Raw genomic sequence first — 13,511 nt, forward strand, 5'->3', positions numbered from 1 at the left:
CACTGCCACATAAAACTGAGCATTGATGGTCTAGTCAGGGGATACGAACTCGTGGTGCACTAACCCATTTGCATTAAAAAACCAATGTGCATAGACTTCATCCGGGATGTGCTCATGCGAGCCACCTTCTGGCACGGCAATGACGTTTTGTACCATTTCATACTCTGCCTCTTCGACTCTGGATTATAGTGAAAGACCCAGGACTCATCCTAGTGAAAGACCCATGACCCATACCCAGTAATCACATTGCCCAGGAAGTTCTCATGTTTGCTCTACATAAAGGTCTGGGAAGTGCTATACGACTCACTATACTTCATGAGCTTCAGTCCTTGTGACTTCAGCTTGAGTCCTAAATTGAAGGAAGCACTTCACGGGATTTACTTCAGAACTGTTACAGAGATTCATCAGGAAACAGATTGCTTCATTTGAATTATCAACAGAACAGGCACTGCTAAGAATACTCTCCAACTTTCACGTCACTGGCAATGGGTTATACTTAATGCTGGTGACTACTTTGAATGCCTGTAAAACTTGCAGTTGCCCCTGCTATACAAATTCCAACATGGCTCACTTGTACCCCTGATCATATACAGAAGATGGAGAATGCAAACCCCAGACTCTCTCAGGCCTTCAGCCTTCAAGAACTAATGCACATCTTACACCAGGCTCAAGTTAATAAGGCACCTGAGCAGACAGTATCCCTACAAGCTTTTCTAAGAGGATTTGACACTTAATGGGTTCACACCTCTCGTAGATCTTTAATACTAATACTGAAAGAGTTTCAATATAGTGTGGTACTGGGTCAATCCATGGGAGAGGTGTTTGCACTGTACAGAAGTGTGGTACATATGGTGTGGCATGTGAACACTTTATCCAGATCAAGAAACACAGCCAAAGTCTGGTATTTCTGCAGAAAACTGTTCATGACATGGGTTGACAAAGTGATGAGATAGTCAACAGAAGGATAGTGCACCCAAAATCCACATTGTGCAGTGGTTAATAAATTGCAAGACTCGAGCCACCATAACAGCTGGGCCTGAATCATACGTTCCATCACCCTGCAAAAACAGCTGGTGAGAGAGATGTGGTGGTAGCTGTAAGGAAGGCGTTTGTACCAGGTTCAGCTATGTGTATGATGGTGGCTTCACGCCAGTGTCTAGGAAACGCAAACGCGCCTTCTGCCCAGATGTGATTGTACATATGAAGCAGAAAGTGCTTGACACAAGAGAAAGGTGCTGCATCATCTTAATTTGAACATTGTCCAGCCCTGCAGCGGAAGATCGGGATGAAGTGAGAGCATGATCTAGCTCCTGCATAGCATTCACAATTCTGAGAGGAGAAGGCTTCACCCAAGCCTCTTCCACTTGTGTCCGATGGAGGAAGGCAGGGTAATAGTGAATAGAGCTCAAAATCTCCGCAAAATGGCGGCCCGAGATGTTGGAGATAGCAGTAGGGCCCACAATGACATCATCTGCGATGTTCAGGTCGGAAATTGGGGGATGGACCTGGGTCCCAAGAAATCCAGTTAGTTTTTTTGCTATCCTGAAGAATGCGACAACACTTCACATGCAACTGTTTATAATGAATGCAGTTCTCCGTTGTAGGACAAGGGTTAAAAATGCAGAGAACATGTCTCCATGCACGAATTGCATAGTGGCACACCTCAGTACAAGGGACCGGAACATGACGTGTAAAGATGAAGAGTGAGAAATGGAACATTCTGAGGCAGTAAGGATAACTTTTGTCTTATCACAACTGGGGAAATGATGTTCATCAGAAGTAACCAGTGAGGAGTAAAACCTCCGATCAGCCTTTGAAAGCTGTGAATTTGGTTTACACATACGTGGGGTAAGAGTTTGCAAAAGTATAGCACACTGGGAAAGGTCGCTGGAGTACATGTCAGTGAGAGTGGACCATTCAAGATGATCAAGCTGGGCAGTGCAGAAGGAGAGATCCAAATGAGAATAGGTGTTAGCAGAGTCTGAAAGGAACATGGGTGCTCCCGTGTTAAGGGAGATGAGGTTAAGTTGATTGACTAGGTCAGACAAGAGGGCACCTCTCGGACAAGTTCTGAGCGAGCCCCAAAGGGAATGGTGCGGATTAAAGTCACCGAGCAGCGTTAAGGGGTGAGGGAGTTGCCCAATGTGCTGCAGAAAGTCCGCCCTGGTGACACTGAATGATGGAGGGATATAAATGGTACAAAGAGTAAAGGTGAAGTGAGGAAGGAAAACACGGACTGCAACAGCTTCCAGCCAGGTGTTCAGTGAGATGGTTTGACTATGTACGTCATCCCAGATGAGCAGCATACACCTCCATAAGCTGGAACACCATCCTCAGGGGAAAGGTCAAAGTGGACTGGACAGAAATTCATATGGTCAAAGCTGTCGCGAGGGCGCAATTTTGTTTCCTGGAGACAGACAAGTGGACACTGTGATTCCAAGAGCAGCCGTAATTCCTCCTTGTTGTATCTAACGCGGCAAATGTTCCATTGTAGAAGAGTCATAACAGGGAAAAGAGAGGAAAACTTAAAGAGTGTCACCTCAGCGGCTTCTACAGGGTGCAGAGGCTGGAGGATCCTGCTCCATGAGGTCTACAGAGGTGTCCGCATTCTCACTGGGTTGGCCAGCAGATTCCAGGGCAGAGAAACGGTTGGCAGCGCGCTCTGGCAAAACTGTGATTGCCAGGTGAGGATACAACATGGCGACAACATGGAAGAATATCTCCGAGTCCACAAAGGAGAAGACTGTTTGCCTTTGTTCAGTTTCTTTGAGCCTTTGTAGTTGGCATAGGAAGAGTCGGGTTTTTGTTGGCCGGGGGGGATATAAAGTCTTTGTGGGAGTATTCCTTCTCTCCTTTCCAGTCTGCCAGTTGTGTAGCAGGTAATTTTCCTGCCGGAGGTGAAACTTTGATGGCCTGTTGCATGGCTGGAGGAGAAAATGGGGATGCAACCATGACACTGGGTAATTTTACAACCATGATGCTCAATTTGAGTTCGCAAGTCTCCATCGCTGTGACCTTCATGGAGCAAGGTGTAGCGAGAATGGTACTGTAAGTAACAGATTTTAAAATGGAGGGTTTCTGGCTAGCCAAAAACTTTTGAGCAACAGGGTATGGCACTTTTTCTTCACCTGGACCTCCTGGATGGCCCACTTATCAAAGATACATGGGACATTCTCAGGATGAGGCTGCATAGTCACCGCTGCAACTGATACAGTGGGGACAGGGAGGTGGACAAGCACTCTCCTGAGCATCCCTACCATGTAATGCATTTGGCTGGGCTTAAACAGGACATTCGAGTTTGGTTGTAACATTGACATTGGTGGCGGCACATCATGTTCGGAATGTAAAGTCGAACCACGATGACTTCTTAGTCGGCTTTGATCTTTGTTGGAAGCACTACTCTATCGAAGGTGAAAAAAGTGTGTGGGCACAAAGGATGCATCCATCTTTTTCATCACTCCCGTAGACTGCAGTGATGCCCTGATGAGAGCGGTAGTTTTGGATTTCCACTCAGTCAAACCATCAAGTAGCCTAGGACCACACAAAGAATTCAGTGTTTGATGGGCCTCAACACCAACAGGATAGCCGTGGAGGAATGAAGCTGCAAGCAACAGTTGTGCTTGAGAACCACAATTAGTCTTCAAAAGCAAAGTGCCTTTGCTCAAATGAGAGCAGGATTTTACAGGGTTGACAACTGCATCAGCACTTTTCTGAAAAATAAATGGATTAACCACAGCAAAAGACTGACCTCATCCAGAACGCGATATCACAAGGAACCGGGGTGCAGCTGGGAGAGTCTTGGAATCTTTAGTCTCATTCTGTTTGCATTTCATAGATGTAGACCGAGATGGTGATGGTACATTGTGAGAAAATTCCTCGTAATTGCCACCATCTCCAATGGTGGGCTCATTCCCAATGGGGGGGGGGGGGGGGGGCACTTCAGATAGGGGCTCACCCACTTTACATGACTGTTCTGACATCAGGTCACATTACCCGAACACCTGACAGAGGGACCAATTGGCACTATGAGAAGATAACAGCTCAAGCAATCGCCCCTCACTGGTCCAGGCCTGTACCATGGAGTACCTGCAAACCCTACCTGTTGGCCTGGAGTTGGGAATTACACCTTACTCAGTCACCTTTTACATGTCAGTCGCATGTGCCAGCCTTCAGGAGCTCACAGGGACGAAAAACAAAGAGGAACATTAGACATCACAGCAGAGGAAGAATAAGAGATGGAGAATGAAGAAAGAAGGAAAAAACAATGGAGGTATTGTTCTGCTGTCAGGCTACTGAAAATTAAGAACACATCCCCAAAAATATCCCATACATGTTCCCCAAGGGAGGGGGAAAACGAATAACACAAGGACAGACATGCAGCATGGAAGGGAAAAAGTGCTACAAAGGCTGACACCCCGTGGTAACCAAGCACGAACTCACCAAAGGGTGGTAAGCCCACTGAGGGGACTTTCCTTCCATAGATGCTGATAGTGTCATATGGCCACCAGCCATGGTGCCATCCCCTCCAAATGTGGGCTCTCCTTGTGGGCACCACCCAGCCTCAGCAACAGCTACCTGGCCAGTAATCCATTGCTCTGAGTCCCTGTGCCTCAGTCATGACTGGCACATACTCCTTGGCACACACGGGGAGTTTTCAGTTCAGGTACCAACAGTGTGATCCTCCATCGTCAAGGGGCTACCACCAAGCAGGTTCTTGACGACCCCCCACCCCCATAACAGGATGGATACTGTTCTGTGTTCTGGGTGTACCACCTTATCAACGGGAAGGGTGCAAATGAAGACAAAAAGGCACAGTGCTGGAGCACACATGGCATTGGGTGATTGGTGACCTTCCCTGCATGGTCTGCACTTCTGGAGAAATTTGAAAATTGGTGGCACATCAAATTCAACAATGGGGACCATGTATTTATTTAATCAAACATTGTACAAAATGCTGGAAGTGGAAACTCTAGTTCCAAATCATAAACTGGGTCCAAGCAGCAGCATCTGCACCAAGGTAACCATCTGATGGAGAGGCAGAGGGGGAATGAGATAGAGGAAGTAGAAGCCTGCAGCACAGAAAACAAGTAATGCTGCAAAGGCTGGGGCCCTGTGGTAGCCAAGCATATACTTACGGTGTACAGTGTGTTATTGGCAACTAAATCATACCACTCCCTATTCCATGATGCAAGAAGTAGTTGGGAGGATATTTCTCCATATATCTTTGTCCAGTACTTTTTAATTCTAGGGCATTCTTTTTGATAGCCTCTTTGGTCAAATGTACATTTCACAGAATTCCGACGTGACTAGTGTTCTAGGGTAGTAGGATCAGCCAACTGGTGATTTGGAATTCATTGAGAAGTTCTTGAATGACAGTTCCAGTGTATATTTTGCTGGTAGCAGTGAGTTATGGCTAATAAGCTGCTCAGAGTTACGGCTTAATGGCTAACAGACCACCACTAAAGAAACATTCCTATGGTAAGAAGTATTGCCCGCTGCCTCTCGTACGTATGAAGGTATGGCCCATTTGACCACCAACACAAATCCATCTGTGTAAATTCATTTCAGAACTTTGGAATTTGTTCACCATTGAACACAATAGTTGTCGTAGAATAGACAAATCCTGGATGATAGATCTAGATGGTGATGAGGGCAAGGGACCATTCAAGGGGGTGTTCATGAGATTTCTCATGAGAGGAGACTCTGAAAGCTGACGTGTAGTTCAGAGACAATGGATTGTAGACTGGCTAATATCAGGACACTATACTGAGGTAATTTTTGTGGTGGTCGTATGGTTTTGGCCAGGAAGATAACAGGGAGAATTTTGATGACAGCCTTTAGACAGAGGATGGGCATCTGCAGGGTTCTTCTGAAAGGCATCAATTGAGAGTCTGATCCCACAGTAATGTTCTGGATCTAAAAGGCATAGCACCGAAGGGCCTGCAGATCCAGAGGCCAGGTAACTGTAGACCAAGTGCGATACTTTGACAACTTTATTAAGTTGCAGAGTGGAGTAATTAGGCCTCCAAGAAGAGTTGCTACGGCAGCTTCTAGTACAATATTTTGTCTGACACTTCTGTTTCAGCAGGCACATATGAAAAGTCATGTTAGCTTAACATCAGAAACTAGTCCAACAACAAATGAGGTTGAAGTACAAGCTCAGAGTTTCTTCATAAGTTTAATAAACACAACATACACAGGTAACAAGAGACTTTAGTCACCAATAATATATTCCCACTCACGATTTGCAACTATCTGCCAACACTGGGGTAGATTTTCGATCCCGTAACTGTAGAAACCACATGGTTTTGAGGCAAAGAACTGTTTGAGCCATGCTTGAAGTGCATTTTCATCCAGAAAAGAAATTCCTGGAAGATTGATTGATACAGAGTGGATGTGAAAATCTGAGGGTGCAAGATTCGGTGAATAACGTAGGTGTAGAATGACTTCCCAACTCAACTTCTGTATACTGTCTTTGTCAGTCTAGCAGAATGCAGGCAGGCATTATTGTTGAGTAGCATCACTTCACGCATTCTTACTGGTCGTCGTCATCCTTTGATTGGGTCTGCAAGACATCTCTGTTGTTGTTAAATGTCAGCAGATATGGTTACACCTCAGGGAAGCAATTTGCTGTTCCCCAGGATGCATAAAATTTCTTGTATCGATGCACACAGATCTTTGTATAGGCAGTTGCCTGCTCCTTATGTTAGCATACAGACAACTTCTTGTCATCAGTAATGGTATAGGATAGGAACGGTCAATGTTGTTCACTAGCCAATTGATAACGAGCAAGCAGAGATGCATACATGGCCATCTGTTGATTGTTGTGATTTTGGCTTGGAGCATGTGGTACCAATATACCCAATTTTTGAACCGTCCCCACTGAATGCAAATGTCGCACAATGGTGGAATGATCACACCTCATCACTCTTCAAACCCTGGAAGTCTTCCTGAATGTGTAGAGCCAAAATTTTAGAATGATCCTCCTTAAAATGAGAAAACCATTTTCTCACCATGCTCTGTCCAATGGCATTATCCCCAGGCATGATGCAAATGTTACTGGTTGCCTCTGCTGCTGTCACCCTTCCACTGAACTCAAACAGAAGAATATGTCTGAAATGTTGCGATTTCTGCACTTTGCACTCCATTTTCTAGTGTCCATAACTCCAATCACTGCTTCCAAAAGACAACGTGACAATTGGTAAACTCAAATACCAACAGTGAACTACAAATAAAAAATATCAATACCTAAACCGAAGCAACAGGACTATTGACATACAAAACAAAAACACTGCAAATTTATGTACCAACCTAGTAGTATGTTTCTACTACCGTATGCTATTAAAGATGGACAATTCGTGACTGCAGAACTGCATTCCACGTGTTCTGGCAGTAGTGAAATGAAAGTCATGGATGAGGGCCCAAGATTTGCCTTTCTTATAGATGGCATTCTGCGATACTTACATTTCAAGATATGTAGCAGATGCAGAAATCATCTACATACGGTGAAGGTTAGACTGTAGACTCCACAATCTCTACATGTCCATTTATACCTTTTGGCAAAAGCCAAGTGAGACAGTTTTCCTGCATATGAGGAAGACTGTGGGAAACACATACTTCGACATGAATGGCAATATGAGATAAAAATTCCAGATAAAATCAAGGACACCACTAAAGCCCCACTCTTGCAGAGCACAAACAATATAACATTAGGTAATGATGTGTTGGTGGCAAGCAAAGCCATTCTGGTAACAAATTACACACAAATTAGGTGGCTGTTTATAGACTGGTCCTCCTGAAGCCCACAATGGAATTTGGACAGAATTCTTTTAGTCTGGAGAATCCAATTAAGTTATTTGTTTATCATTCATCCAATTCACTTGCATAAAACATTTATCAAGTAAAAAGAGTGATAGGTGTCCGTCTCAGGAGGGTATTTCTTTATTGGGATAAATTACATTTTCATTCCACTTAAGGGAAATTCACCTACATCACTGAGACAATTAAAGAGGTCAAGAGTGTGTTTGTGTTCAAGTGGGGTAATTAACCCCTCAAGCATGTGTGACAACATATGCCATCCACCGCTGACTGCTCGTTCAGCGTGTGCGATGTCATATGTTGTCTGTGCTTTTTGCATTCGTTTATCCTCCTGGCCAATGCAATTTGAATGATGGCCACTAGATGGCAGTGCCATATGTTCCTTAGCTTCATGTAGATGGAGTTTGGGAGTCAGCATTTGTGATTCATGTGGGTTACGAATGGTTTTGTCTTTGTGCACTTAACGATTCTCCCTAAGTTGTGCGCAATGGCACTGACGGAAGACGGAGTTCTGCAACTTTTGATGGAGAGTGATATTGAGGAAGACGAGTTTTCATTGTCTTCTGATGATTCTACTGTGCAGTATGCAGTCTCGCCTGACTGGAAGGAATGTGACCCTATTTCTGCACCTACTGCATTTAAATAGAGTATTGCTGAAGGTAGGCTGAAAATCCGAATTCCTGGTAATGCAGGGCAATTAGCTTATTTTGAATTGTTCTTTGACAATGAAATAATAGATAGCTCTATTTTTACTGATGGGGATTGTGTGTAAAAGATTGGCTAAAATGTATTTTACCAGAAGGAACATGCTAGAAACGCCCTTCTTCCCTGATGTTATGAGTGAAGAAAGATTTCATCTCCTGACAAAATTTCTATATTTTGCGAACAACACAGAACACCAAAATGTATGTGGCAGTAAAACCATTTATAAAATTATGCCTGTAATAAAGTATTTGAAAGCAAGATTTCAAAGAGCTTATGAGCCAGGACATAATATAAGTGTTGACGAATCCTTGTTGCTGTGGAAAGGGAGACAATCTTGGAAGCAGTACACACCTTTGAAAGCAGCACGTTTCGGGATGAAATTTTTCGAACTGTTTGACAAGAATGGATATTTAGGGAACTTTATTTTGTACACTGGAAGATATACTGATCTTAATTGTCAAATAACAAAAGATGATGATCTATAGTCAACAAATGTGGTGTTAAATTTGTGTGAAAATTTGTTAGATGTAGGTAGGTGTGCGTATATGGACAATTTCTATTCCAGTCCTGACTTGTTCCAAATATTTGTGGACAGGAATACTGATGCAGTAGGCACAATTAAAACTTCTAGGAAAGGAATGTCACATATTGTAAATCGGAAGTTACAGAAAGGACAGATGATTGGTGCACAAAAGGGGAAATTGGTGGCTCAGAAATGGAAGGATAAAAGGGAAGTTACAATGCTAACAACAAAGCATGGTGCATCAACAGTAGATGTGCAAAGAAGAGTAAAAGGTGCAAGTGACCCAGATACCCACTCTGTGTTTCTGACTACAACCAGAACATGGGGGGAGTGGACTTGAAAGACCAGTTACCGGAATCGTTCCTTAAGCAAGGTTTGGTACAAAAAACTTTTTAAGCATTTGTTGAATGTGGCTGTTTTAAATGCTTACATATTTTATTGTCAGAATGGAAATAAGAAGGACCATTTAGAGTTTAGAGTGAAGCTCATAGATGAGCTCATATCTAATTACCACCAAAGTGCCATTGAACAGAAGCAAGGAAGACCTTCTGATGTTGTCAGTCACTGTCACCGACTTACTGGTACACTCTTCCCAGAAGAAAATCCAGCAACAAAAAATGGAAGAGTGGGCCTAAGGAGATGTGTGCTGTGTGCAACAAAACAGCAAAGAAGAGACACATCGTATTGATGCAAAACATGCCCTGCAAACCCAGCATTATGTATTGTGCCATGCTTTGAACTTTATCACTCTCAAAAAAACCTTGTAAACAATTAATTTTATAACATGATGAAACTTTTTGTGACTAAAGTGATTTCGTCTATTTCATCCTTATAGCTTTAAGTGTTCACCTTAATTTTTTTTTCAGAATTTTATTTCCATTACTGCATTAGATATAGCATTTGCAGTATGGGAGGAACACAGCACTCACAGACGTGCACAACAGATGTCACGCTGCAGGTGCAGTCGGGTTGAGGGCAGCGTCATGCTGGAGGGGTTAATGCAGCATCGGGTACTGTACATGATTCGGACCTGGGGCTGTGTCGTGACATTGTGCCAAGACACTGCAGAATGCCCAATTGTGTTTTCGGTCATTTTGAGGATTCATAATCAAACTCTTATTTTAGGGATTTGGAATATGGGAGGGTAGCTTCCAGATGCCCAGGCTGGGGCGAAGTGCATTGTTAGTTGTTCACCAATGCTAGTGGCACCAGATTGAATGGCGGCATACTGATATATCCTGGACATCTTACAGGATGACTAGTGTTAATAAATGCAGCTAAACTTTCCCATATTTGTAAGGATGAAGTGTGGGATTCAATACTGGTTACAAATCTTTCCCTACACTCTTTTTTTTTTTTAGTTAGACAGTAGGCCTGAAATCTGTGTCTTTCTAAAGTGACAGACGTATCCCACTGGTTTGACACAGCTCTCTACACTAGAGTCCTTTCTTGTCCGGGCACTGGGTGACAATCCCTGTGGTGTGCCTTGGTGTGGAGAACACCCTTCCTTCCTCCCCCCCCCCCCCCCCCCAACTGGAGTGCAAGTTGAGTAGTGAGCCCTTTTTTGCAGTTGACGGTACCTTGTTTAGTATTTGCACAAAATTTATCATCATTTGTACAGAATTCATATTTCTCTTGAGCCTTAAATTATATTAAAACGTCATAGCTTTCATAATCCTGTCTCTTTTTTTTGGCAAACCTGTGAGTAAGGAGAATACCTCTCCTGACAGTTGGCACAGATCAGAAGTTTTTCACACAGGGTACTATCGTACAGTAATTAATCACAGTATTCACAGATTAGGTCATTCATACAGCATTTAAAATAGCTAAAAGAAGGTGGTGCATATGGTTTTATATCACACCATTAGACCACTATTTTCACTGTCTCTGGGAATGTCTCATCTTTGAAAGCCAGAACAAATGCTCCAGCATCCATCTCGTTATTGCACATTCTAACACACAACATAAATCATGTTGCGTAAAAGGAAATTTACTCTGAAAGTAATGCTTCTCAAATCACCATTCATAATATTTTCCCCCGACTTATAAGAAATGTTAACAGTTTTATGTTTTATTGCTGCTGTAGTGGACTAAAGTAAAATTTTTTGTTGGGGTATCAGTTTTTACTAGACAAAATTACAAAAATTTAACTCACAACAAAAACAATGAAAAATTCCTGTGTTTTTCCTGGATGAAAGAATTCCCGGGTTTTTCCGTGATTTCCCGATTGTCCAGGAGCATATACGCCCTGAGATACTGCAGGGAAGAAAAAGTCAACTCTTGTTCAGAGAAGTGCATGTGCAGAGAAAGGGGTGGCCGTACACAGATCAAGTATTGTATACATTTCCTAAATCCCCTCTTGTGCTTGTCACTGTTAGCCATGCTCGTACTGAGAGATGCACACATGCTGTTCCTCAGTACTCTCCTTTTTATTTATAATTGTTTTTAAGTGTTTAATGTATGTAGTCTGTGAAGTGTTTAATGTACGTATCTTACAACAATATTTACAATTATCTCTGTAGTATTAATGTTACTGCTATATATTCTTAGAAAAAAATCTCTCAAGCAAAGAGTAACAGTATTATGAAAAGGAAAGTTGCTACTCGCCATACAGCAGAGATGCTGAGTCTCATATATGCACAACAAAAAGCCTGACACAAATACAGCTTTCGGCCATTAAGGCCTTCGTTAACAACCACAACCACAACCACACACATGACTGCAGTATCAGGCAACTGAAACCACACTCAAGAAAAGAGTTTTAGACATGTATACAACTGCTGACTCATTTCCATAAAACATACAAAAATCAATTTAGAAACAAAATGTTCCATACCTTGTTTCTATCGGTGATTAATGATGAAAGTTCCAACCATGCTCCCCAGTGTAAGGGCTCCTTATGAATTGCTTCAACTAGTATGTCTAGCGCCTCTTTCAGCAGTTCTAGTCGCTTCAGAACTATTCCATACAGGTACAATCCATAACCGTCTAAGGCTCTATTCAGATAATCCTTCTTCAGATCAGCAGCGAGTTCAAGAAGATTTTGATTCTGGCTGGGATCAACAGTGAAACTGTCTCTCATATCATCAAGTTTCTTCTTTTCTCCTGCCAGATAGCGAGAGTATAGGTGCAAAAACCTTGTTTTTGGATCTTGGCACCAATTCGAGAAATACGCGCATCTGTGAGATGGAAGAACATTATTTCACTTTATACTGTAATTGTTCTTTAACAATACGAATCTTATCTAATGAATGTAAAAATATTTTTATATGATGCTCTCATCAGGAAAGGTAACACTCCCCTCTCCCCCTTTCCTTTGTGACAGGAAGAATGTTTGCACTTGTGATTTCTGAACTGTTAATCCACAAGCAGTGCTTCACCATTACTAGAAAGTTGACAGTACCTGATAGGGGCATCTGTAGCATAGAACCTGTAACATAACCCGAATTCTAGGTTTGGCCGGAAGGTGAACTTTGTTGACAGTTGGCGAAGGCAACAAATGTGAATGCCAAAAGTGGTAACAGACTTATTTGTAGTACAGCATGATGCCTACATCTGCACCATATTTAATGCCCCAATCATTATAAAAGCTAAATATGAGGTAAATTCAGAAAACTTATGTTTGACAAGTCTCTGACAAGTACTTTGATGCATATCATGTACACACACTACGATAAAGGTAAGGGGATTAACTCTTACTGACATTATCTTACACCACTGTCTACATTAATTTCAGTGAAGAAGTATTTTAATAAGTGAAACTCACTCAGTGTATCTTCCAATCCTTTTCCCAAACTTGATAGTTCCAATTATTAATTCGTAGTGATGAAACACACACAAAAAGCTGAACACAATTTGCACCATGACTCAGAGAAAGATCACAGATAAATAAGCTTACGATTGTTATCAAAACAGCATAACAGTCAACACGACCTGTATGTTGCCGTACTTCCAACCTTACTTCACTTTAATTGTAAGCCCATCACATATCTTGTCACCAATCAGTTTCATTTTTTACTAGTAAATTGCATCATTTCTAAGTACTGAACATAAACAGATTAGCTAAAGAAGAATATAGGATGGAATTTCCAATTGTTCAGGAGACAAGGGCACAAATAAATGCAAACCCTTAATATCCTGGGGTGGCAAATTATTATTCAGATAGCGTGACCAAACACACAAGAAGTATCATATTAAATAGCATAAAAATTCTACATATTGGGCAAAAATTAGAAAAAGTATCATGAATTTGTCAGGCATTTTCTTTGTAAGACTTTTCAAATGTTTTTAGATAAAAAGAATCAATATTAACAGTGAAAGGAAGAAAAGCTTTTAAGTTCCAAAACTGAATATCAAATAAGATGCTTGTTACAGATCCATTGTCCACATATGAAATTGAGGGCAAACTAACTAATGTCCAATGGTTGCAAAGACAAGCCACCATAGCAGCAAACAAGAAAGATAA

At 42.0% G+C, this 13,511-nt stretch overlaps 1 protein-coding gene across 2 annotated transcripts in view; it reads right to left on the reverse strand.

The window, feature by feature from the left end:
* LOC126237440 (cell division cycle protein 23 homolog) overlaps nt 1–13,511 on the reverse strand; it is a 116,382-nt gene that overhangs the window by 77,597 nt on the left and 25,274 nt on the right. For both annotated transcript variants that reach the window (XM_049947556.1, XM_049947557.1), the window contains one exon: nt 11,883–12,225. In XM_049947556.1, coding sequence (XP_049803513.1) covers nt 11,883–12,225 — 343 coding nt within the window. The remainder of the gene's footprint in view (nt 1–11,882; nt 12,226–13,511) is intronic.

The sequence above is a fragment of the Schistocerca nitens genome, chromosome 2, assembly GCF_023898315.1.
Source record: "Schistocerca nitens isolate TAMUIC-IGC-003100 chromosome 2, iqSchNite1.1, whole genome shotgun sequence".
Lineage (NCBI taxonomy): Eukaryota > Metazoa > Arthropoda > Insecta > Orthoptera > Acrididae > Schistocerca > Schistocerca nitens.